Source organism: Aquarana catesbeiana, linkage group LG11, assembly GCF_042186555.1.
Source record: "Aquarana catesbeiana isolate 2022-GZ linkage group LG11, ASM4218655v1, whole genome shotgun sequence".
NCBI classification, from domain to species: domain Eukaryota; kingdom Metazoa; phylum Chordata; class Amphibia; order Anura; family Ranidae; genus Aquarana; species Aquarana catesbeiana.
Window position 1 is genome coordinate 49,523,655 of NC_133334.1, and position 27,271 is coordinate 49,550,925.

The 27,271-nt window shown below is 44.9% G+C and overlaps 1 protein-coding gene across 2 annotated transcripts in view; it reads right to left on the reverse strand.

Moving 5' to 3' along the window:
• The window catches only part of CHRM4 (cholinergic receptor muscarinic 4), a 133,100-nt gene extending 109,917 nt beyond the window's left edge, over window positions 1-23,183 (reverse strand). Inside the window, exons 1-2 of one of the 2 annotated variants that reach the window (XM_073604290.1) lie at window positions 22,986-23,183; window positions 9,118-9,195 (exon numbers count right to left, since the gene is read on the reverse strand). In XM_073604290.1, the coding sequence (XP_073460391.1) occupies window positions 9,118-9,130 (13 nt within the window). In that variant the 5' untranslated portion in view covers window positions 9,131-9,195; window positions 22,986-23,183. The remainder of the gene's footprint in view (window positions 1-9,117; window positions 9,196-22,985) is intronic. The other variant, XM_073604289.1, reaches the window with a different exon arrangement.
• Between the last annotated feature and the right edge of the window lie 4,088 nt (window positions 23,184-27,271).

Here is a 27,271-nt window from a genome sequence, read left to right on the forward strand (position 1 = left end):
TGTATGGATACATCCAATTTGCTTAGTGTGCTTTGCATGCATATTACAAGCAGCAATAATTATTCATTTATATAGCTCCAACATATTCTGCAGCGCTTCAAAGAGACTAGCGGACCATCCTGATCAGCCCCTTGCCATGGAGCTCCTAATGACATGCTATATAAGGAAAAAAACTTTAAGCAAATAGAAAATACCTTGTTTAGTTCACCTACTGTATGTATCCTCTCTAAAGGCATAAAATCATTTTTTTTCAACAAGCTAGTATAATTATCTGAAATCTTTTTCACTGTAAGCTGTCACATATCAATTGAAAATAAAATGATGTTGGAAAGCACTGAACTAGTATAACGAGTTCCAAGCTGGATGGTATCATACGGCTACTTAAAGGGTCTGTCCACCCAAAAGTAATGCTGAAGTTAAAGAGGAAGTCCACCTGAAAAAAAATTATTAAAAGCCAGCAGCTACAAATACTGCAGCTGCTGACTTTTAATAAATGGACACTTACCTGTCCTGGAGTCCAGCGATGTCGGCAGCCGAAGCTCGGCTCTCGGCTGCTGCCGCCGCCATTCTCGCGTTGCGGCTTCACTTTCCGGTTCCCTACTGCGCATGCGCGAGTCACGCTGCGCGTCCTAAGTGGTCCCCGCTATCTCCTGGGACCTGTGTGTTTCCCAGGAGACAGCGGGGGGGGGGCGCGGGAGGGGGCGTGACTCCCGCAGGAGTCTATTCCCGGAAGTATCTGCACCCCTCTCCCCCCTGAAAGGTGTCAATTGTGCCACTGGAGGGGGGGAGGAATCAGATGACGAGCAGGGCCCTCTGATTCCTCCTGTATTGAATTGTATTGTAATTGTACTGTCTGCTCTAACATTGTAAAGCGCTGCGCAAACTGTTGGCACCATATAAATCCTGTATATTAATAATAATTACAATGGTCCAAAAAGCAGCCTCAGCCTGGGCTCCTTCCAAGCCACGCCCCCTAATGCGGTCACCCCACCCCATAGTACTTTGTCATAGAGATCCCTGTGGGCGAGGCGAAATACATCAAAGACCATGGCTTGTAAGGGAGCCTGCTGAGGCTGCTTTTGGACTCAATGTAATATTTGGAATTTCAGGAGTACGGAGTCTCTTATATTCAGCTTTATACAGTGGGTTTAGATGAGCACCTTAGATGCCGGCACCCGCATGCAGTGGCTCACCAGACTTATAGCCTTGGAGCTTGTAACAGCGTTCTATGTTATCTAATGGGGTCACACCCAAAAGTAATGTTTCAGTGTTTGGTAGACTCAAAGTGGTTGTAAAGCCTTTAAGGTTTTTCACTTTAATACATTCTATGCATTAAGATGAAAAACCTTCTGTGCTGCAGCCCCCTCCCCCTTTTTTCTTACCTGAGCCCAATCCAATCCAGTGGTGTGCACAAGCACAGCGGCTCCAGTCGCTGTCTCTCTCCTCATTGGACAGATTGATAGCAGCAGGAGCCACTGCTGTCAATCAAATCCAGTGTCATTAGAGCGGAGGGGCAGGGCCAAGTCCCGCTGTCTGTGTCAATAAACGCAGCAGCGGGACTCGGGAGCGAGCCCACACGGGTGCCTCCCCAGGGAAAGTGGACAAACTTTTGTGTCCCAATTTGTGTATACATATACCCTGTACTTATTTGTATCTTTATGAATTGTAGATTGCATAAACCTCTACACCACTTGCTCCCGATGAAGAGGAATCACGCAAAAAACCTCGAAACGCGTAGAGCCTCACTCTGCACATTTACATAAGAGTGTTGTAAATAGTGGTTTTATTATGTTCTTATATCCATGACATCAATTGAATATGCAGTTTTGACAAAAACCTTTATGTATTGATGTTTTTTAGACTTTGTATTAAACTAATTTTGTATATCTAATTGTTTGCATACACTATTTTTGGAGTCATTGCCCTACAAAGTCCCGTCAGAGGGTTTCTTTGCTTTTTTTGAAGAGGAGGGGCCTGGAGCGTTGGTGGGATACCCCAGAAGAAGGGGATTGAGGCTGCCCTGTTGAATGCACAGAGCAGGTAAGTATAGGCATGTTTGTTTTATAAAAAAACACTTTCAAGTCCAACTTCACCCAACTCTTAGTTCAGGATATAGTGGCAAAGAGCTAAGCAGGCCATACACTGATTTAAATTTCACCTGTATCTATTTTTAATAGGCCGCTGCTGCAGGGGAGAGGAGGAAGCGCTGCCAACGAATGGGCCATGGGAACCTATGGGAGACTTCACGGCTTCCAGAATTAAGGGAAATCTCTCGATGGGGCAGTCATAGCACCCATCAAATAGACAGGAAGTGGGCAGATTCCCTCTGTACAGCTTTGTCAAATAGACAAGAAATAAATAGGGACAAAGACAGCAATACGAAGTTGCCAGTGGTTTTACCTTTCCCTGTTCTATCTACAAATAAAAAAATATTTTGGCTGAAGTTGGGCATTTTTTGTAATGAATTGCTCAGGATTTGCTAAAAAAAAAAAAAAAAAAAAAAAAAGCAATACCCTGGTTGCTAGATGGTCCACATCTTCCACGTTGAATGACAACCAGCATCGCTCAACACACTTCCTGTGAATGCAGGGCATCAAGGAGGCAAAAAGTATCTTAGTGCCAGATCACTCTGCTTCCTCTACATGCTACTGGCAACCTACCTGTGTACAGATCCAAGCACTCTTCATCTTGTGATCTCAACTTCCAGGGCCAATGGTTGCTCCAGAAGCAGGGTTCATGGTGCCTGCAAGCCCTCCCCAAGTTCACTCCATATACCCAAGGAAACTATTCCAGAGGAATTTTCCTTAGAAGCTTCATTTAGATAGGCAAATACAGTAAAACCTTCGATTGCAAGCATAATTCGTTCCAGAAACATGCTTGTAATCCAAAGCATTTATATATCAAAGCAAATTTCCCCATAAGAAATAATAGAAACTCAAATGATTTGTTCCACAACCATTTATTCATAGGTCCTTCAGTTTATAGTCCATATAAAAAGATTATAGTAAAGTTGACCAGGTTGTGTAACCATAAAATGTCCATCCACAAATGGAAGCCTCCACAAGGGGATTAGAAGCAAAATCCAGCAGGAGCTCCAGAGTATAAAAGAGAAGAGAGGAGCCTCTAAGTGTAGCAATATGTTGCTAAATGTTGTACCTTCATTAAATGTAACCATATTGCTACACATAGAGGCGCCTCTCTTCTCTTTTATACTCAGTTGTGACATGACGCTACTTGTATATCAAGACATTGCTTGTATATTAAGTCGAAATGTATTTAAAAATGTTGCTTGTCTTGTAAAACGCTCTCAAACCAAAGTTTTTATTGTAATAAAACAAAGTCTACTGCCAGGTAAACTATCCATTTAACCCCCATCCATAGATCCTTCTTTCCATAATAATGTGCATGATTACTTTCTACTTTCTACCAATGACATGAAACAAGTGTCAATATGTAGGGACATCTCGTAAGGGTGGAGATATGACATCTTGTCGTAAGGGTGGAGATAGGTAAATGCACTTTGAAGGAAAGCTGGGATGATGGATAGTAGTGGTGGTAGTGGCAGGGTTGGTATAATTCCTGACTCTAAGGACCTGTTTACACCTGTGCGTTGCTTATTGCAAGTGCACTGGATTGCGCATTATTGCTCGCTTTATCTTGCGTTAAGAATATATTTGAAAAATAATACTTGGTGATCCTATCATGAAAGCCCTTGTTCAGGCACTTTCTGTTAGAGGGTGACAACGGTCTTTTAATAATGCCCCTGAGTGGTCACATTCACCTCTGGTGGAGACTACAAGTGGTGGTGCCAACACACATTATGCAGGTATGGTCCACCTGTGCTGCTATAAGGAAGCAACAATGTCCTGCTGATGGTGGAGTAAGTGCATATTAAGGCCCCTTTCACACTGGGGCGGTGGGGGCGCCGGCGGTACAACAGCGCTATTTTTAGCGCTGCTGTACCGTCGTTCTTGCAGCGGTATTCGGCCGCTAGCGGTGCGGTTTTAACCCCCGCTGGTGGCCGAAAAAGGGTTAAAATCCCTCGTACAGAGCGGCTATAGCCGCGGTATTGCCGCGGTATAGCCGCGCTGTCCCACTGATTTCAATGGGCAGGAGCGGTGAAGGAGCGGTGAATACACCGCTCCTTCACCGCTCCAAAAAAGCGGTTTGCAGGACTTTTTTCACCGCCCTGCCTGTGCATGGCTTCAGTGTGAAAGCCCTCGGGCTTTCACACTGAACAAACAGCGGAGGCTGTTTACGGGCGGTTTGCAGGCGGTATTTTTAGCGCAATACCGCCTGCAAACCGCCCCAGTGTGAAAGGGGTCTTAGAGTCAGTGACTGACAAGAAGATCAGCAGCACTTGGATGAAAAACAAACAAAACAGTAAAAACAGCAATTAATCAAAAACAAAGTGGCAATTGCTTATGAGGTTCTGAAGTTAGGGGTAACTTGTTTATTGCATATTGTATTTTAGAATCTCAAATGATTCAGGTGAGATAACTGAATAAAAAATGTGCTGGTATTGCAAGTTCCTAGACCCAAAAATACCTCATACCATTTAAATTCCTAAGTGCTGGTTCACACTGATGTGGTTTTTGATACAACTTGAGTCGCATAGACTCCTGTTCATTCACAAACTGAAGCCTAGTAAACACAGTTTACTAGGCTTCAGTTCTGAATGAACACAGTGAGAGATCTGTACCAATCACTCACTGTGCTCATTCATGAAAGGAAGCGGCCAGTAAATGACACGGACCCGGGCAACAGGGGGAATCTACGCTGCATGGGGTGATTAGAGTGGACCTAATGCGCACTCCTATGGGGCCCCTGGAGAGGTGACTATAAGTTTATAAAAGAGCCCTTCTGTTTCAGGGGACTTTAGAAAATGCCAACATTTGAGGATATTAATATGATTGAGTAGGATTTTCTCACTAGGTGGGAAGGTACAACATATATCCAGATTAGGGCAACAAAATGTCCTGGAATAGCTGGTTTGTTGCAGCCTTTTTATTGGCCTAAAGCCAATTTCAAAAACAGTAACATTCTTGGAACGTGTTGGTTGGGCTCGTCAAGCCATCAAATGGCATGTGTCATAACTAATCACATGTGCAGCACCATGGCAGTTATCAAACAGAATATCAAACAGAGACCAAGATGGCAGCTTCCCTTGCTGGAAATGGTAGGAAGGTTTAGTTTTGCTTTAATTCTGCCCCATCTGATTCCTTTGCAAGTACAGTGCCTTGAAAAAGTATTCACACCCCTTGACATTTTCCACATTTTGTCATGTTACAACCAAAAACATAAATGTACTTTATTGGGATTTAATGTGATAGACCAACACAAAGTGGCCAATACTTGTGAAGTGGAAGAAGAATGATAAATGGTTTTCCACGTTTTTTACAAATAAATATGTGAAAAGTGTGGTGTACATTTGTATTCAGCCCCCTTTACTCTGATACCCCTAACTAAAATCTAGTGGAACCAATTGCCTTCAGAAGTCACCTAATTAGTAAATGGAGTCCACCTGTGTGTAATTTAATCTCAGTATAAACACAGCTGTTCTGTGAAGCCTGCAGAGGTTTGTTATAGAACCTTAGTGAACAAACAGCATCATGAAGGCCAAGGAATACACCAGACAGGTCAGGGAAAAAGTTGTAGAGAACTTTAAAGCAGGATTAGGTTATAAAAAAATATCCCAAGCTTTGAACATCTCACAGAGCTCTGTTCAATCCATTATCTAAAAATGGAAAGAGTATGGCACAACTAAAAACCTACAAAGACATGGCCGTCCACCTAAACTGACAGGCCGGGCAAGGAGAGCATTAATTGGAGAAGCAGCCAAGAGTTCTATGGTAACTCTGGAGGAGCTGCAAAGATCCACAGCTCAGGTGGGAGAATCTGTCCACAGGACAACTATTAGTCGTGCTCTCCACAAATCTGGCCTTTATGGAAGAGTGGCAAGAAGAAAGACATTGTTAAAAGAAAGCCATAAGAAGTCCTGTTTGCAGTTTGCGCGAAGCCATGTGGAGGACACAGAAAACATGTGTAATGCCGCGTACACACGGTCGGACTTTCCGGCATACTTGGTCCGGCGGACCAGAGTGTGCCGGACAATCCGCCCGTGTGTGGGCGCCGGCGGACTTTTCCGGCGGACTTTTTCCCAAAAGCCCGCCGGACCTAGATTTGAAGAAAGTTTTAAAACTTTCCGCCGGACTCAGTTTCGGGCGGAAAGTCCGCTCGTGTGTGTGCTGGTCCGACGGAAAGCCCGCTCGTGTGTATGCTGGTCCGACGGACCAGATGCGACACGAGGGCAGGGTATTGCATCTCGCGCTCGCTGCAATAGGATAAACAAATTTTCCTATTGCGGCGAGCGCGGAGCATACCAGGCCCTTAGGTCTGGTATGGATTATAAAGGGAACCCCCTACGCCAAAAAAACGGCGTGGGGTCCCCCCTAAGATCCATACCAGACCCCGATCCGAGCACGCAGCCTGGCCGGTCAGGAAAGGGGGTGGGGACGAGCGAGCGCCCCCCCCCCCTCCTGAACCGTACCAGGCCACATGCCCTCAACATGGGGGGTGGGTGCTTTGGGGGAGGGGGCCCGTGGTCAACATCACCCAGTGACCACGCCCCCTAAAACGTCACAGTCCCAGCATGCCCAGGGACTGTGACATCAAAAGGGGGCGGGGTCTCCGCCTATATAAGTCACAACGCAGCCCTCGGGGAGCAGTCCAGCCGGAGAGAGCGTCGTGTCAACATCTGGAGAAGAGAAGAAGACAAGAAGTCCGGACCTCTGCTGGCAAGAGAGCTACCTGAAGACAGCAGAGGAGCCGGCCGAAGAACTGGAGAGAAGAGAGCGGAGAAGAACCAACCGGACGCTGGGAGAAGATGAAGCGGAGGGACCCCCGAAGCCGGAAGAAGACCCCCGAAGCCGGAGGAAGATCCCCCCCGGAGCTGTTTAATAAAATATTTTAAAAACCTGTGTAGTGTGTTTTATTACTTACACTTTTTCCCTAGGTGAATGGGTAGAGGTACCATGTACCCCATACTCATTCACATAGGGTGGGGGGCCGGGATCTGGGGGCCCACTTATTAAAGGGGGCTCCCAGATTCCGATAAGCCCCCGCCCGCAGACCCCAACAACCAACGGCCAGGGTTGTCGGGAAGAGGCCCTTGTCCTCATCAACATGGGGACAAGGTGCTTTGGGGTGGGGGGGGGGGCCGCAGGGCGGCCCCCCTCCCCCAAAGCACCCACCCCCCATGTTGAGGGCATGTGGCCTGGTACGGTTCAGGAGGGGGGGGGCGCTCGCTCGTCCCCACCCCCTTTCCTGACCGGCCAGGCTGCGTGCTCGGATCGGGGTCTGGTATGGATTTTAGGGGGGACCCCACGCCATTTGTTCGGCGTAGGGGGTTCCCTTTATAATCCATACCAGACCTAAGGGCCTGGTATGCCCCGCGACGGGGCTCGCAAGGTGTCAATCTCGCCGATAAAAGCGGCAAGATTGACATCCTTTTCTAGTCCCGTCGCACCTGAGTCACGTTCAAAATGAACGGACTTGTCCGTGTGTGGGCAAGTCCGTTCATTCTGAAAGTCCGCCGGAACTCCGGCGAAAGTCCGTCGGAAAGACGGGCGGACTTAGCCCGCCGGAAATTCCGGGCGTGTGTGGGCAAGTCCGTCCGTTTTAAAGTCCGGCGCACCTGGCAGACAAAGTCCGTCGGAAAGTGTGCCGGACCAAGTAGGATAGAAAGTCCGACCGTGTGTACGCGGCATAAGAAGGTGCTCTGGTCAGATGAGATCAAAATTGAACTTTGTGGCCTAAAAGCAAAAAGCTATATGTGGCAGAAAATTAACACTGCACATCACCCTGAACACACCATCCCCACCGTGAAACATGGTGGTGGCAACATCATATTATGGGGATGCTTTTCTTCAGCAGGGACAGGGAAGCTGGTCAGAGTTGATGGGAAGATGGATGGAGCCAAATACAGGGCAATCTTAGAAGAAAACCTGTTAGAGTCTACAAAATACTTGAGACTGGAGCGGAGGTTCACCTTCCAGCAGGACAACATCCCTAAACATACAGCCAGAGCTACAATGGAATGGTTTAAATCAAAGCATATTCATGTGTTAGAATGGCCCAGTCAAAGTCCAGACCTAAATCCAATTGAGAATCTGTGGCAAGACTTGAAAATTGCTGTTCACAGATGCTCTCCATCCAGTCTGACAGAGCTTGAGCTATTTTGCAAAGACAAATGGGTAAAAATGTCCCTCTCTAGATGTGCAAAGCTGGTAGAGACATCTCCAAAAACACTTGCAGCTGTAATTGCAGTGAAAGGAGGTTCTACAAAGTATTGACTCAGGGGGACTGAATACAAATGCACACCACACTTTTCACATATTTATTTGTAAAACATTTTGAATACCATTTACCATTTTCCTTCCACTTCACAATGATGTGCCACCTTGTGTTGGTCTATCACATAATATCCCGATAAAATAAATTTACGTTTTTGGTTGTAACATGAGAAAATGTGGAAAATTTCAAGGGGTGTGAATACTTTTTCAAGGCACTGTAGTATTTTTAAGATTTCTGTGGCATCTACTTCCACATGAACAACCACAACATACAGGGATATACAATGTAATACTGACATAATCACACACACAGGTTGGACTTGATGGACTTGTGTCTTTTTTCGTCCTCACCTACTATGTAATGTATGTAACTTCCCTCAACACATTGAAAAATTTGCAAACGTTGCAAAGCCCTGATGAAGAGGGAGCATGTTTCGCCCCCAGAAACGCTTTGAATGTTTTTCTTAATTATTAAAGCTGTTTTGCACTCCTTTATGAATTTTGTATAGCGCATCAGTGAGCTTTTTGAATTTGTATTCCTTTCCTATTTAGTATACATATGCAGTGAAGTCCCAGCACCTCTTGGATATATCCCTTTGATTGCATGAAGGGCACCAAAGGTAAAGGAAGCTGTATCACAAATGGCAGACAAAAAAGCTGCTGATATTCAACAAAATGTACACATACAGTATGTTATATAAAACGTACATCTGGGTTCTGTCTATCCATAAATGCATTTGTGCAATGTAATGTAGTTCCCTACCTGATCCATTCATGCTGCCTACAGCCTCCCCTTCCAGTTTTCCCACTCATTTTCAGTAATCTGGGCTTAATTCAATCACTGAAGTGAAAAAAAAAAAACTTCACTGACAGCCTAGATTACTGTAATTAGAAGAAACGTAGTAAAAAAAAAAACGAAACACACTTTTTTATCTGCAGATTTAGGTCATGCTAGATGGAATCTGTAAATATAAAATTGTCAGTGGAAAAAAAGGAAATCCCTTATCTGGCAGAGGTTCCTCTTTGTAGTAACACAAAGGGGTTCAAATCTTGTACAGCCCCCTTGAAAGTCTAACGTTCACTTTTTTAAATCAAATTGATTGTAAGGTTTAGTTAGCAATCAATCATTGAGGAAGGAAACAAATAACAGCAACAAACTCCATGCAGACAGTATTTGTTGATCTTGCCTTATCAAATAAAAGTCAATAGACAAATGTCCAGTACATGTCATAATGTCCAAAGTATACAATACAAGCATCTATAAAATTATGAAACTTCCTCATGGTCTATCTGGTCTGTCCACATGAAATGTAATTATTCTGCATTTTCTCAGACGCAGACACAGATAATGCAATTCCCCGACATCATCTCATACTTTTTCACTTGTAATGCAATTTCCCTGCTGTCTGTATTGAGTCTCTCCACAAATTACGCAGTTATTAGGCACTCACTCAAACACGCTTTCAATCTTCTCAGACGTCCCTATACTGCATATGTATGCTATACCAAAGTTGTACCAGTTGATTAAAAAAAAAAAAAAAAAAAAAACCTTCTATTAGTATTATCAAATTTCAAGTTTGTAAAGCTAAGTTTTAATCAGCAAAATACATTCGAGGTGTTCAATGTCTTTACATTTTCTTTAGAAAACAGAGGCTAAATAGAAAAGCCTGTGCCCTGCCAGCATGCTGCAGAGGAGGGCCTTTGCTCGCTGTGTGGAAGCAGTGGTTTCTCTTCAGAGATCTATCTACAGCAGTGGTTCTCCTGTCCTCAGGACCCACCAACAGGCCAGGTTTGCAAGATAACTGAAATACATTGCAGGTGATCTCATTTGCTGCTCAGTGATTGTAGTATTCTAGTCTGCATCTCCCCAAGGTAATACTTAAAATCTGGCCTGTTAGGCCCCATTCACACCTGAGCTTGGCGTTTTCAGGCATAAAATCGCGCCATTTTACAGCATTTTTTGCGGCAGTTTTTACCGCGATTTTGTGGCATTTTTTTTACTGCCATTTGCCGCGATTTTGTGCAGGGCAAAAGGTCACCAATGTAAAAAGCAGAAAAACGCCCAAATCTGCCCGATTCGCGCAACAAAAAAGGGTCCAGAACTTGTTTGAGCTTCAGGCGTAGGGCCTCAGGCGTTTTGGAGTGGAGATGTGAACCATCTTCATACAGAATAATTGATTTTTTCCCCTCCAGCTTTTTGTAGCTTCTGGCTCCAAGCTACAAAATGCTCAGGTGTGAATGGGCTCTTAGTGGATCCTGAGGACAGGGGTTGAGACAATGTAGGAGAAAATTGCTGCTCCAAAAGCTCCACGCCTGTTGAAAACACCCGGCCCTATTACGAACGTGAAGGTGCTGGCTCTGCTCAAGTTTAGATGAAAGAAAAGAATCCTGGACGGCCGCACACCGCTAAAGGTATCTTTATTGATGAATTAAAATCCAAAACAGTCACTTTGTGTGCATGAAAAACAGGGGAAAACAGCGTTTCACATCATGTTTTGATCAGCTATGACTAATGCCACGTACACATGATCAGGATTTTGGTCGGAAAAAGATATGATGGCTTTTCCGACGGGATTCCGCTCAAGCTTGCCTTGCATACACACGGCCACACAAAAGTTTGCTGAACTTTCGACCATCAAGAACGCGGTGACCTACAACACTATGAGGAGCTGAGAAAATAAAGTTCAATGCTTCTGAGCATGCGTCGAATTATTTCCGAGCATTCGTAGGAATTTTGAGCCTCGGAATTGCTACAGACAATCGCATTTTCGGCTAAGAACTTTTTCCAACCGATAAATTGAGAACATGTTCTCAATCTTTTGCTGGCGGGAATTCGGCCAGCAAAAGTCCGATGGAGCATACACATTTTCCGACCAAAAGCTCTCATCGGTCTTTTGCTGGCCGAATTTCCGATTATGTGTACGCGGAATAAAAGCGTCAATACATGATGTGAAACGCGTTAGCTGTTTTCCCCTGTTTCTCATGCACACAAAGTGACTGTTTTGGATTTTAATTCATCAATAAAGATGCCTTTAGCGGTGTGCGGCCGTCCAGGATTTTTTTCTTTCCTCTAGACAGGAGTTGAGAACCACTGATCTACAGGATATCACTTAAATGTGAAACAGATTTAAAAAAAAAACTGACAGATTTGACTATTCATTTTTCTACCAAAAATGAAAGAAAGAATTTCTTGTGTGTCTGTGGGTCATCAAATTCAGCATGGATAGGAAAAAAAACTGACAGGGGATTTAAACATTCCTACTTCTAACTAAAATGAAAAAAATCTAAAAATGATGCTTAAACTATATCTAAAATATTAGCTATACTTTACGCTGCAATTGCTTATCTTGGGAATGCTAGCTGCCTGGCACATCAGTGAAACAGTAGCCCACATTTAACAGGTTTCGATTAAAGTATGGTATACAGCCAGAATATCTGATTCCTATACACAAACACCTTGATCTCCTCACTTTGATGAGGTGGCAACCCTAGCGACATCGCCTGGTTCAATGAAAAACGTCCAACATTCATGCCCTTGTGTACTGCAGCCGGTCCGACAGAAGTCGGTCTTTTGGCTAATGGCTGAGAGCGCTGACCGGAGTGTTCTGGCGGGGGGGGGGGGGGCGTCCCTCTGTCAGAACACAACAGCTCAGTGTGGGAGATCGCTGTACTAACGTGGGATTGTTATGCCTTGTACACATGATCGGACACGATGGATTTTTTTTTGTTGTCTTGCACACGGTCACACAAATCTTGTCGGAAATTCCAAACGTCAAGAATGCGGTGACGTACAACACGTACACGTATAATTCAATAGCCAGTGTGGCTCTTCTGCTTGATTCCGAGCATGCGTGGAACTTTGTGCGTCGGAATTGTGTACACGCGATCTGAATTTACGACAATGTACTTTGTTGAGAAAGAAAAATATCACCGCTCTGAAAGAGGTCTGTGAGGAACAAACATTTTCTCCATGCTGGAAGTAACAGGTGCAGGCAATGCTGGTAATTGAGAGGTGAACGAGAAATCCTGGACAGCCGCACTCAAAAGTAATCTTCGATCTTTATTAAAATATGATCATAAAAATACATGCCACAGCATCACAAAGCAGGAAAGCTGACGCGTTTCACACTGTAATCAGTGCTTAATCATAGCTAAATATCACATGAATGAATCCCCTATATATACCAATATTCATTGAACATGTGTCCAGGAAGTTGATTAGTGGTAATCAATCTGCAAATTCAAACAAGCTGTGACTGAAATGGAAGTGGAAACTGTGAATATATGGTTTGCTACATATATAGTCTACAGTTCTTTAGTTTCTGTCTAACTTTTATCTATCTTAGATCATATATATACAAATGGTCTTTAGATGAGATTTTACATTGTCGTTCTATGCAGTGAGGGTTCTGTTTTCTAATTCAACATGTACATCTCTGTTCCCCATGTATTCCCTTGTCTATTCCCTGTTCTTTTTGACATATAATAGATTTAGACATATAATAGTGCTACCCACATTTGTTGGATATTCTACTCTGCTATTCTCGTGAAATGACCCTGAACCAGTCTGGAAATTCAATGGTGCGTTTCTATAGAGCAAGTTATGAAAGTAGGGGGCGCCTTAAGATATTTAAAAAAGTTTGGCTGAATTACTTCCTTTCTACCTCAGAACCTTGATGTGTGTTACCTCAATTTCCCATTCCACAGCCATTATTTGCCCTCACCTCAACCACCTGCATATATGTTATAGGTGGTAGTATTTTTGACAGTTGGGACTCGTATTTAGTATCTAATTCTTTCCCTTCCACAATTCCCCCTTTTCTTCCTTTCCCTACCTCCCCCCCCCTTCCATTACAAACCCCTCCACTGCCCCGGCCTTTCTTGCCCTCTTCCCCCCCCATCCCTTCCCCTCCCTTCCTCCTACACCCCCCACCACCACCTAACTTCCCTCCCCCTACTTTCCCATTTCTCCACTTTCTTGATGGCCACATCTGGTATATATTGTATTTTTTTTTTACAATAGTCCCATCCTAAAGCGCACCTGTAGAGTTACCCATAATATTTCCTTGTCAGGTCTAGCCAAGCAAGCCTTAGCACAGCTCCTTCTTTGCAGTTTTTGTTCTTGTTCTCTCTTGTTTTATATTGTATAATTGTACTACCATACAATGTATGTAATTCTTAAAATCAATATAAAAATATGGTATATGCACCAAAAGCATATTACTTACTTGTTGTATGTAGTGCTAGGGAATGTTTTATCGGACAAAAATATCTATCATATGTTTTATTTGTGTACATGTCTATTTCGTAAAGATTGCTGTAAATGAAAACATTTGGTAGCACTACCATGTGCCGTATGGGACTCGGCTTATCTGCAAAATTGGAGTTTTTTCCCGTTGTGGCCTTCAGTAAATCTTATAGTATCATCAGCACCCTTTCTTGAACAAGTACATACGTAAAATCGTTTACAAGATTAGCCACCAAAAGAATGTATGGTATTTAATCAGTCTGGGTTGACTTATAGACTTGGACTTATAGCCAAGAGCAGCAAAGCACAATCATTATGCTATTACACTAAGGAAGCACAACCTCAATGTGTAACAAACAAATAAAGTCCCTTATATGCATATGTCATTAACTACCTATTTAAGTAGAGTTTATACATCATTAACATATTTGATGATCACATGATATTGCATGTTTAAAATTCTTAAACAAAATTATAGATTACCTAGTAGTACCTAGTTACATTCAGTTAGACTTTGTTTCTAATGTTGAAGATGATTCATAGCTTCTCCAAGCCACTTCTTCAGTTATAATGAGTGTCAGGAACACACTCTGGCATTTATATCCACACAAGAAGTACTATCGCCCTAATCTAATCACCATGGAATGTGTCAAGACAGATGTTGATTGTCCAGTGGTCCATGGTGTTTGGTTTAAAGCAGGGGTCTCCAAACGTTCTAAGCAAAGGGCCAGTTTAATATCCTTCAAACTTTATAGGCACTGGGCTGTGACCAATGCGAACAGAAAATGCCCTGGCATCAGTGGGCATAAACAATGCCTCATCATTGGTTTGAATGGAAGAAATAGTGCCCCATTGTTTGTTTCAATGGGAGGAATAGTGTTCCATCGATAGTGTCAGTTAGTGGAATAGTACCCAATTGATGGTGTCAGTGGGAGGAACAGTGTCCCATCGATGGTGTCAGTTGGTGGAATAGTGCCCCAACCATGGTGTTAGCAAAGAATTAGTGTCCCATCGATGGTGTCAGTAGGAGGAGCAGTGCCAGATCGATGGTATTAGTGAGAGGAATAGAGCCCCATCGATGGTATTAGTGAGAGGAATAGTGCCCCATCTATGATATCAGTGAGAGGAATAGTGCCCCATTGATGGTGATAGTGGGAGGAATAGTGCCCTATCGATGGCGTCTGTCAGTGGAAGGAATAGTGCCCCATTGATGGTATTAGTGAGAGGAATAGTGCCCCATCTATGATGTCAGTGAGAGGAATAGTGCCCCATCCATGGTGTCAGTGGAAGGAACAGTGCCCCATCGATGGTGCCGGTTGGTGGAATAGTGCCCTAATGATGGTGTCAGCAAAGAATTAGTGCCCCATCGATGGTGTCATTAGGAGGAACAGAGCCAGATCGATGGTATTAGTGAGAGGAATAGAGCCCCATCGATGGTATTAGTGAGAGGAATAGTGCCCCATCTATGATGTCAGTAAGAGGAATAGTGCCCCATTGATAGTGATAGTGGGAGGAATAGTGCCCCATTGATGGTGTCTGTCAGTGGAAAGAATAGTGCCCCATCGATGGTATTAGTGAGAGGAATAGTGCCCCATCTATGATGTCAGTAAGAGGAATAGTGCCCCATTGATAGTGATAGTGGGAGGAATAGTGCCCCATTGATGGTGTCTGTCAGTGGAAAGAATAGTGCCCCATCGATGGTGTAAGTTGGTGGAATAGTGCCTCAGGGGCCAGATAAAGACAAGTCATGGGTCACATTCGGCACCTAAGCCACAGCCTGGAGACCACTAGTTTAAGGTGACTGTGCTACCTGTTGGATATAAATGTTTGGTTATCTTCCCATCAGTTATGAAAAATATATGGCTTGAAGAAGCTAAAAAAAGTCTCTATCATTACAGAACTAGTCCAGTTGAATGTTACCAACTATTACTAGCTATACCATGACCTGGACTAATTAAAGCCTTCAGAGACACAAGACTGTAGGTTCTTTAGGTGACATATGGTAGATGTGAGTTGGGAGGAGTTTTGTTTTTTGGCATAATGCTGCTTATACGTGGGTGGATAACAGTGGAGGCAACTCTCCAAACATTTATCAAACAGGTGTACACTATTATTCACTCCCCCCCCCCCCCCCAGTAAATTTTCCCTTTTTTTAAATAAATGAAAAGCCTCATTTTTTTTTAAATAACAATAGCTGCCTAGGACATTGGTAGTTTTCTACAAACATAACTAAAGTTTTATTTCACACTTTCTCCTTACCATACACTATTCACTTAAAGCCCATTTCACCTTTCCATTTAAAACAGCTAAATGAATTTCAGGTTTATCTTAACTGTGCAAAGTCTTACAGTAAATTTAATAAAACTCTGTCCCCTGCCAGCATGCTGCAGAGAAGGACTCTTGCTCTTTGTGTGGAAGCAGTGGTGTTCAGTGGTTTGGCACTCCCCCTACTGAGACAAAGTTAAAGTTCTCAATCGGCAGGGAGTATGACTTTTGAACGCAGAGCTATAGGTCAGACTCAGAAGGGGTGTGTCAGATCTCTGCAAGGAGACCAGGGGCGTAACTACCACCATAGCGACCCATGCGGGCGCTATGGGGCCCGCGGTTGAATGGGGCCCAGTGAGGATAAGAGCACCGCCAGCACAGTCTCCCAGCCAGGGGAAGAGAGAGGAAAGGAAGAGGCGAGCTGTCCGTATCAGCAGGGAGCTGAATTGCCCAATGTAAGAGCTTTCATTAGAACTTCCAGTGTTCCCGGGGCTCACGTCACATAGCTCCACCTTTTGGGCCGGTGCCTTTGATAGACAGAACGCCGATCAAATGCGGGACATGTGACGTCATCAAAGGTGTCGGGCCAAGAGGTGGGGCTATGTGACTATGAGCCCCAGGAAGACAGGAAATTCAAATGAAAGCTATTACAGTGGGCAATCCCGCTCTCTGCTGATCCGGGTGGCTTGCCTCTTCCTCTGCATAGGTGGGGCTGTATGGGGCACAGGCAGACCAGGCTGTATTGGGCACAGGTCACGCTGTATTGGACACAGGTCACGCTGTATTGGGCACAGGTCACGCTGCATTGGGCATAGGTCACGCTGCATTGACACTAGGGCAGCTGTGGGGGGGGGGGCTGTTTGCAGGGGGGCCCCATACAACATTTTGCTATGGGGCCCTGCTATTTCTAGTTATGCCCCTGAAGGAGACCACTGTTTCCACACAGGAAGCAAGGGTCCTTCTCTGCAGCATGCTGGCAGGGTACAGAGTTTTCTACTCAGACGTTGGCTGCTTACTATAAAAAAAAAAAATAAAAGACTTTTATTGCATCTTAAATGTACCTTGAATGAACTTTGAATGTATTTAGGTATTTTAAACTGAAGGTTCAGCTGGACATGAACATTCAAAAATTGACCATATTGTACAGGGATGCTTAAACAAGTTTATTCTTTTGCAAGTGCTATTAACGACAATGACGTGCAAAAAGCATTGTAATCATATTACAGCAAACTGTCTATAAAATATAGGTGACAGCATCATTGCCCCGCTGTTATACCAAATAAACCAGGATTGTGAATATTAGCGTATCAAGGTCCTGACCTCCAAAGGCCTAATAGTGACCTCCAGAGTCAGGGATAGCTTATATCCGTCTTTGTAGAGTGGGTTACAAGCAGGCATGTACTGGCCATTGGGACTACAGGGAGTTTCCCGGTGGGCCGATGGCTCAGTGGGCCGATTTCAGTGACAGTGGACCGCTGCCTCCCTCCAGTCCTCTGTCCCCCCCCCCCCCCGCAGTGCTCACCTCCTCTCCCTGGCTAGTTATGCAGCGCGCCTGAATACAGACATGATGCTCAGGAGTCAACACTTAGAAGCTCATCATACGATCTGGAAGGAGGGCGGCCTCACTTTCCTGCCTAATCTTGTTCCATTGGGGGGGGGGGGGCGCCAAACTGATTCTTTGCCCCAGGTGAAATAATGTCTAGCTTCCCCACTGATACTGCCTATAAGAGAAATAATGTAGAACGGCTAATAGCTAGTGGGGGGGGGGGGGCTTGGGTGGCAAGCCGGCATGGGAGAGACCTGTCAAAGTGGGCCAGTCTGGGTGAAGTCCAGGGCCAAATTTTTGTCCCAGTCCAGCCCTGGTTACAAGGCATGGTGGGTGTGATGCAAGCTGAAGTGATGAGCGCCAGACACTTTTTGAATGCAAAAGAGATTTATTGTCTCTTAACAGAACTGTGGGAGAGCGGGTTAGGGCCAGCCCTTAAGTAGATGCAATAATAATTGGCAGACTTCAAGACTTTTATAGGTAGACAGCTATACAGGTGAAGGCCTCCAGCCAGATACCACTTATAGGTGGGACTGCTGTCTCCTATGGCAACAAATCTTGTAACAGTCACTAATGGTGGTTGAACTTAACTATTGTCAACACAAATAGTTATCCTCGCACACTACAGTCTCTCACTGCAGGCCTTCACTCACTGAGCTCCCGGTCTCTCACTAGACTCTCGGACCTAATTGCCACTGGATCCCCTGAACTCATCCACTTCCATGATTCGGTATCTTCCTCAAGCGTTACCCCCACTTCTCTGCTAGGTCCCTGGCTTGGCACTTGCTGAAGTTTTCCCACTTCTTCACCGTCCCCGGCTGGTGAGAAGACTGCTATGGTACTGGCTTCAGCTTACTCACAGTGGTCTCCGGTAACAAGGTGGATGGTCCCTTAGTGGCGACAGCTTCCCCTCTATCTCCGACCACAACTGGTTCCCCGTCCGGCCGAACTGTTACTCTCGGTTGGACTACAAATCCTGCAGTCCCAACTCTGCGCTGCTTCTCCTGCTTCTGGATAGGCCGTCAGACAGCCTAGCAGCCAGATGTCCCCCGGGATAGGCCTCAGGATTCTGGCCTAGCAGCCTAGGGCAGCATAACACACATCCAGACAGCCGTCCGGATGGCACAGGACCCCGATCACCTGACTCCACCCAAATAAATAGGCTCTCCCAGCAGGCCAAGGGGCTAAAGAACCCCCCTCCAATTGGCTGAGACATCCCATCCATTCATATTCTGACCTTGCTAAGCCCTTGTCTATCTAATGTCACCAGCATAACGCCACATAGCGACAGAAGAGAGCAGGTGCAGCAAGTCCAGAACTAGAGAGGAATCAGTGGATCTACTAACAATTAACCAGGGCAACTACCATCTGGCAAAGTAAATTTACTAGCAACCCTGCCTAAACACAAGGGTGCTACATTAGATTAACTAAGGAACCAATCAAGTTTAGGAGATTTTTAGTTTTAAAGTGGAACTAGACCCTCCTATCCTTTTCAGCCAAGGAAGCTGCCATTTTAGGCTCTGTTTGATCTGCAAATGCCAAGATGCTGCACATGTGATAATTTATTACTTCAGCCATTTGATGGTTTTACAGTTTGGTTGAAATCACAAGCAAATGTGACAGTTAGCTTTCCCGACATGTCGGTATTGTAACTGTTTTTTTGAAACAGTTAAATTGATGGGTTTAGTACCGCCTTAAACTACTTTTTTGAAGTTGTGTAACTGAAACATGGTTAGGCTCACTGGGAAGGCATCAGGGCGCCTTCATCAAACCAATCCTCCTACTATTTTATTAACTCTATATTCACCCCACCCATGAGAATCTGGAAATTAGACAAGCAATAGCAAAAAGCCCCTGAGCAGTATGTAATCCCTGTCCCTGCCCCTGAGCAGTATGTAAACCCTGCCCATGAGCAGTATGTGAAAACCTGTCCCTGTCCCTAAGCAGTATGTAAAACCTGTCCCTGCCCCTGAGCAGTATGTAAAACCTGTCCCTGCCCCTGAGCAGTATGTAAACCTTGCCCATGAGCAGTATGTGAAAACCTGTCTCTGTCCCGAAGCAGTATGTAAAACCTGTACCTGCCACTGAGCAGTATGTAAACCCTGTCCCTGCCCCTGAGCAATATGTAAAACCTGTCCCTGCCCCTGAGCAGTATGTAAAACCTGTTTTATTATGTTTGGCTCATGCCTCACTATATTCAGGTTTCTTAAGCAAAACATTTTTGGGAAAAAATTGCAGTTCTGTCATATTACATCAAAGTATACTGCAATAACTTCTGAACAGCCCCATTAATCGGTGGCTGCACGGCTAAACAGTGGTATTGTAAATGTCCAACCTGCAATCATCAGCTGACTGTTGGGCTCCTTATGTGATAGTCCAATGATAAGAAAAGACCAGCATACAGTAGATCCAGGTGAAAAAAAAGGTTACCCCAATGTGTCCAGAGCACAGCGGCCCTCTTTATTAAGACAACAAGCAGAGGCAGAGACATACCAGAGACTTCAGTAAATATTCCACCTGGATCTACAACTGACGTGTTGGCTTTTTCTTATCATTATTAGATTATCATATAAGCAACCCTACAGCCAACTGATGAAGCTTGTATTGCAGGTTGACAATGCTGCTGTTAATTATAAGGCAGTGGCTTAGCGTTGTCAACCTGCAACAGGCAGTGCTGTTTACTGGCAGGATCTTCAGGGAGAACACATTGGAAAAGAAAACTGTATATAGTGAGACATGATGCCAAAACTAGATTTGGGGGTTATATAGACTTGAAGGGGCCCACGTTGATGTGTATGAGTCACCATTTCTAATCATTTCATATAATTACTCTACCGTAAGTATTGCCTTGCCCAGCCCTTTAAAGTTAGTATTAAGTAAATCAGACAGGCGTTCTCTATACTCCCAAATCTGGTTCCATTACTCTGTTCTAAAGAATGGATGGAGTGGATGACATGTTTATGAGACCCAGGAAGATTCCTATGTACTAAAATAGCACAGGATGCAAAGCTTGAAGCTTGCAGTGTCTTTTGTAACGAATCTGTCACCAAGCTCAAGTAACAGCTTCTTGGTGGATCTCCTATTATACTAAGTAGCACAAGTGTAACAAATGGGATCAGCCAGTGTTCATTAAAGACATCTGAGAGCATCTTTATGTTAAAAGGGAAAGTGAATGGCTAGGCATTGATTCCTCTTTCTTGGATTTTTATGTCCACTTCTCTCCACTCTTAAGATTTAGGTGAACTTGCTCCATCCTCTCTCTATGCTGCTGTATTATACAGACGTTGCTCTTCTGCTTACATCCGATGCAATTACACATGTCACATTACAAGGGTTACCCTCGTTACTTTGCAATTTGCATGCCTGTGTGTCGTTTCCAGTGCTAAATAACATCTTATGAGCCTCTCTAATCATCCCCGCTCAGCTGTGGGGCATGTCTAATTTTAGCATACAGCTCCCCTGTGATCCATACCCCAAATATGAGCTTTTTCTCGGCTCTCATCGTCTCCTGGAAGCCAGCAGCACAACTACAGCGGATGTGGATTGAACTTCTCCGTGTCCTCATCACAAAGGGACCATGACTCTTTGACACAAGACCAGGGCATAGTGGTATTTAATATCCTCAAAACAGGGGTGCGCAAAAACCTTCCAATGATAGGACCATGGACCTATGATGACTTGTTCATGGAGTAAGTTTATTTGTAGTGGGATTTATTATCTTCAAAACAGGGGTGCTGAAAATCCTCCCTGTGAGAGGACTATAGATCTATGATGATCCTTTCATGGAGTAAGTTAATTGTTAGTAGCAGGATTTAATATCCTTAAAATAGGAGCATCAATAATCCTTCTAGTGATATGGCCGTAGACCTCTGATGACCGTTTCATTAAGTAAGTTAATTGTTAATAGTAGGATTTAATATCCTCAAAAGAGGGGTGCTGATAACCCTTCCAGTGATAGGACCATAGACCTCTGATGACACTTTTATGGACTAAGGTAATTGTTAAAAGTAGGATCTAATATCCTTAAAAGAGGGGTGCTGATTACCCTTCAAGTGATAGGACCATAGACCTCTGATGACCCTTTTATGCAATAAGATAATCACTAATAGGAGGAGCTAATATTCACAAAAGAGGGGTGCTGATACCAGTGCTTGGACCATCGACCTATGATGACCCTTTCATGGATAAAATAATCATTAATAGCAGGATTTAGTATAGTCAATATAGGGGCACTGATAACTATTCCAATCCCTCTCTGATAGGACCATGGACCTATGGTGACATATACAGGATCAAAAGACCATGGACCTTTGATGACCCTTTCATGAAATACAATATCCACAAAATAGGGCGCTAATAGTCCTTCCAATCCCTCTGTGACAGAACCATGGACCCATGATGACATTAAGAGGATCATAGGACTATTTTCATGGGGCGTAAGGTAATTATTAATAGCAGGATTTAAAATCCACAAAATAGGGGCGCTAATAACCTCTGTGATAGGACGATGGACCTCTAATGACATACACAGTATCATCGGACCATGGACCTAGAATGACATATACAGTATCATCGGACCATGGACCTATGATGATGGTTTTGTGGAGTAAGTAAATATCTGTTTATATCTGTTAAATATCACACCATATAAACGTTGTTAACCCTTGTATTTTAAATGCTTCTATAAACACATGGATCAATAATGGATCACCATTATAGATCACATCTTAATATATAAATGCTATGCTTACCTTGTCCATATTTAAAGGGGTGCATGCAATACCATGGAATAAAACTATATATCATTAAAGTATATAAAAGAGGAGCTAGCCTAGATATAATAGGATATCAGAGTATGTGTGTGTGTATATATATATATATATATATATATATATATATATATATATATTGTAATGGCATGCTGGATGATTTCAATTTATTACCTTGACAGATCACTGTTAACCCTTTCAATCCTCTCCCTGCTGTATAAATTTATGGAAACCCTATAGGTGCCATGTTGTGAATTAGTATTCAATTAAAAGAATACTAGAACTTTGTTAACCCTTCGCTCCCCCTCCATTAGAGTCAAGCATGGCGTGCATATTTTTTTATGACAAAATAAAACCACAAATCAGCCACTGTGAAGGAGAATGAGCTGGAATACAACACAGTTACATGAAGTCTAGTGCTTAACCCTTTCCCTCCCAGGCTGGCTATGAGGAATGAAAGGTAGGTGTCTCTGGGTGATCATACATCTTCTATTGATGGCAGCTATGCAGGACCATCTTCCTGCAAGTGCTCATATACAGGTAGAGGAAACCTTTGGGTCTCTCAGGTGTCATGGCACTACAAGTCCCAGCGTGCCCCTTTGCACCCATGTGCTGCCCCTACCTACCACAAGGTACAGGAAACCTTTGGCTTTCCAGTTGTGATGGCACTACAAGTCCCAGCGTGTCCCTTGTAAGCCATGTTTCCTTTTGCAATGTTCATTTGTAAAGCTCCTGGATGTCCCAGTCCAGGTCACCAGCCAGTGTGTCCTCCTACAGGTGTGTCCCCAGACAGAAGCACTTACCTTTGTCCTCCATGAGGACAGCCCCTCCCTGGGAGTTCATGGTGCCCTTCTAGTGCAGAGGTGCCCACTCCTCACACTTCCAGTGCCCAGACATCCCACACTGCTGATCGGGAGAACTCCACGTTCATTCCCGCTCCCCCCGAGCTCCGCGAACAGACTGGCCCCCACCCGCGGACTGCCGGGGCTAAGCATCCGTGACGTCACGGACCAGCGGCCAATGGCGGAGCGGTACCCAGCTTCAGCTCCCACCTGGCTGCATCTGGCGGAGGGGTGCGGCACTCTTTGGATGCCGGACCGGGCAGGTGACGGGGAGGAGGGGGAGGAGGGCTGCCTGCACCGGAATGTCACCTGTACAGGAACACACAACCTACCGATAGGAAACACCGTGCATGAAAACTTCTCCATCAGGATTAATCATTATATATATATATCTGTCTAGCTATCCCAGAAAAATCTACAAATTTCAATCAATGGCACGTCTATAATATACTGTGTATATATATATATACAGATGTCCCCACCCTTCTTGAGGTCTTGAGGTTCATCTATGTCACTGTCCTTCATCAGGTTCACAGGTTCCCCACCCTTCATCAGGTTCACAGGTGTCCCCGCCCTTCATTGGGTTCACAGGTGTCCCCGTCCTTCATCAGGTTCACAGGTGTCCCCACCCTTTATTAGGTTCACAGGTGTCCCCACCCTTTATTAGGTTCACAGGTGTCCCCACCCTTCATCAGGTTCACAGGTGTCCCCGCCCTTCATTAGGTTCACAGTTGTCCCCCTCCTTCATCAGGTTCACAGGTGTCCATGTCCTTCATCAGGTTCACAGGTGTTCCCACCCTTCATTAGGTTCACAGGTGTCCCCACCTGTCATCAGGTTCACAGGTGTCCCCGCCCTTCATTAGGTTCACAGGTGTTCCTACCCTTCATTAGGTTCACAGGTGTTCCTACCCTTCATTAGGTTCACAGGTGTCCCCACCTTTAATCAGGTTCACAGGTGTCCTCATCCTTCATCAGGTTCACAGGTCACCCCTCACTTCATCAAGTTCACAAGTGTCCCCAACCTTCATCAGATTCACAGGTCACCCCTCACTTCATCAAGTTCACAAGTGTCCCCAACCTTCATCAGGTTCACAGGTCACCCCTCACTTCATCAAGTTCACAAGTGTCCCCAACCTTCATCAGATTCACAGGTGTCCCCGCCCTTCATTAGGTTCACAGGTGTCCCCACCCTTCATCAGGTTCACAGGTGTCCCCATGCTTCATCAGGTTCACAGGTGACCCCACCCTTCATCAGGTTCACAGGTGACCCCACCCTTCATCAGGTTCACAGGTGACTGCACCCTTCATCAGGTACACAGGTGTACCCACCCTTCATCCGCCTTGCAGATGTTTACACCCTTCATCAGGTTGCAGGTGTCCCCACCCTTCATCTGGTTTACAAGTGTTTCCACCCTTCATCAGGTTCACAGATATCCCCACCCCACATCAGGTTCATAGGTGTCCCCACCCCTCATCAGGTTCACAGGTGTCCCCGCCCTTTATTAGGTTCACAGATGACCTCACCCTTCATCAGGTTCATAGGTGACCCCACCATTCATAAGGTTCACAGGTGTCCCCACCCTTCATCAGGTGATCCCACCCTTCATCAGGTGATCCCACCCTTCATCAGGTTCACAGGTGACTGCACCCTTCATCAGGTCCACAGGTGTCCCCACCCTTCATCCGGTTTACAGGTGTTTCCACCCTTCATCGGGTTCACAGATGTCCCCACCCTTCATCAGGTTCACAGGTGTCCCCGCCCTTCATCAGGTTCACAGGTGTCCCCGCCCTTCATCAGGTTCACAGGTGACCCCACCCTTCATCAGGTTCACAGGTGTCCCCACCCTTCATCAGGTTCACAGGTGTCCCCGCCCTTCATCAGGTTCACAGGTGACCCCACCCTTCATCAGGTTCACAGGTGTCCCGACCCTTCATCAGATTCACAGGTGACCTACCCTTCAAAAGGTTCACAGGTGTCCCCGCCCTTCATCAGGTTCACAGGTGTCTCTGCCCTTCATCAGGTTCTCAGGTGTTCCTGTTGTTCACCAAGTTCACAGATGTCCATGCTGTTTATTAGATTTACAGGTATTTCCACCCTTCATAAGGTTTACAGGTGTCCCCACCCTTCATCAGGTTCACAGGTGTTCCTGTTCTTCATCAAGTTCACAGATGTCCTTGCTCTTTATCAGGTTCACAGGTGTCTCCACCCTTCATCAGGTTCACAGTTGTCCCTGTCCTTCATCAGGTATACAGGAGTCATCACCCTTCATCAGGTTCACAGGTGTTCCTGTTCTTCACCATGTTCACAGATGTCCTTGCTGTTTATTAGATTTACAGGTGTTTCCACCCTTCATAAGGTTTACAGGTGTCCCCACCCTTTATCAGGTTCACAGGTGTTCCTGTTCTCCATCAAGTTCACAGATGTCCTTACTCTTCATCAGGTTTACAGGTGACCCCACCCTTCATCATGTTCACAGGTGTTCCTGTCCTTCATCAAGTTCACAAATGCCTTGCTCTTTATCAGGTTCACAGGTGTCCCCACCCTTAATCAGGTGCACAGGTGTCCTCACACTTCATCAGGTTCACAGGTGACCACGATCCTTCATCAGATTCACAGGTGACCCACCCTTCATAAGGTTCACAGGTGTCCCTGCCCTTCATCATGTTCACAGGTGTCCCCGCCCTTCATCAAGTTCACAGGTGTCTCTGCCCTTCATCAGGTTCTCAGGTGTCCCCAGCCTTCATTAGATTTACATGTGTTTCCACTCTTCATAAGGTTTACAGGTGTCTCTACCCTTCATCAGGTTCACAGGTGTTCCTGTTCTTCATCAAGTTCACAGATGTCCTTGCTCTTCATCAGGTTTACAGGTGTCCCCACCCTTCATCAGGTTCACAGTTGTCCCTGTCATCAGGTATACAGGGGTCATCACCCTTCAATAGGTTCACAGGTGTTCTCGTTCTTCATCAAGTTCACAGATGTCCTTGTTCTTCATCAGGTTCACAGGTGTCCCCATCCTTCATTGGGATCACAGGTGTCCCTGTCCTTCATCAGGTTTACAGGCATCCCAACCCTTCATCGGGTTTACAGGAGTCACTGCCCATCATCAGATTAACAGGAGTAAATGCTCTTCATCAGGTTTACAGGCGTCCCAACCCTTCATCGGGTTTACAGGAGTCACTGCCCTTCATCAGACTAACAGGTGTAAATGCTCTTCATCAGGTTCACAGGTGCCCCCGCCCTTCATCAGTCTCATAAGCATCCCTGCCCTTCATCAGGTTTGCAGACAACCCCATCCTTCATGGGGCTTGCAGGTGTCCCCAACCTTTATCTGCTTTACAGGCGTCACTGCCCTTCATCAGGTTCATAGTTGTCCCTACCCTTCATAAGGTTCATAGGTGTCTTTGTCCTTTCTCAGATTCACAAATTTTCCCAACCTTCATCAGATTTACACATGTCCCTCATCTTTATCACGTACACAGTTTTTCCCACCCTTATACGGTTCACAGGTGTCCCTGCCCTTCATCAGGTTCACATACATCCACGCACTTCATCACATCAGGTTCACTGGCATCCCCAACCTTCATCCTGCCATTTGGTTGTGCAGCATAATTTCCTTGGATTTTAGTTTTACATAACAGTGCATATACAGTATATATTTATTTATTGCTGAGAGCTAAGAGCTCAGCACTTCTTAAATCCTCCAGAAGTATTTCATCAAGAAATGGTACATGAGAATGTACAATAGAGGACAGCTTCTGATTTCACAGCTCTTCCTTAACTTTGTGGCATGTTACATTGTACAAAAGAAGTTGACATGTGTGCACAAGAAACGCATCATCAAATCCATTATAACCAAGGTCTACCACCAGGACTAATTGGTCTGATGATGCATTTTCTGCGGTGGATACATTTACATTTTCTTTGTTACAATATATCCTACCATACACTTGATGAAGAATCTTCTCAGGGCATGTAATGGCTAGGACATAATCAGGTGTGTGACAGGTAGAATGTCCTGGTGGGTTGGCATTGCATTCATTAGGGTATAATAAAACCCCCTGTGATCAGCTGCTACTCAAATTCAGGAAAAAATTGGTACAGAATTTTGTTTAACCCATCTTAAAAAAAACATTTTTGGAGGATGATGGTACATTTTTCTGCATTTGGCAGTCTGGGTTGCTTTAAGATGAACATGAGCCAAGGAGTCACCACTCTTGTAAAGAAGGACTGAACTTTATGGCAAAGA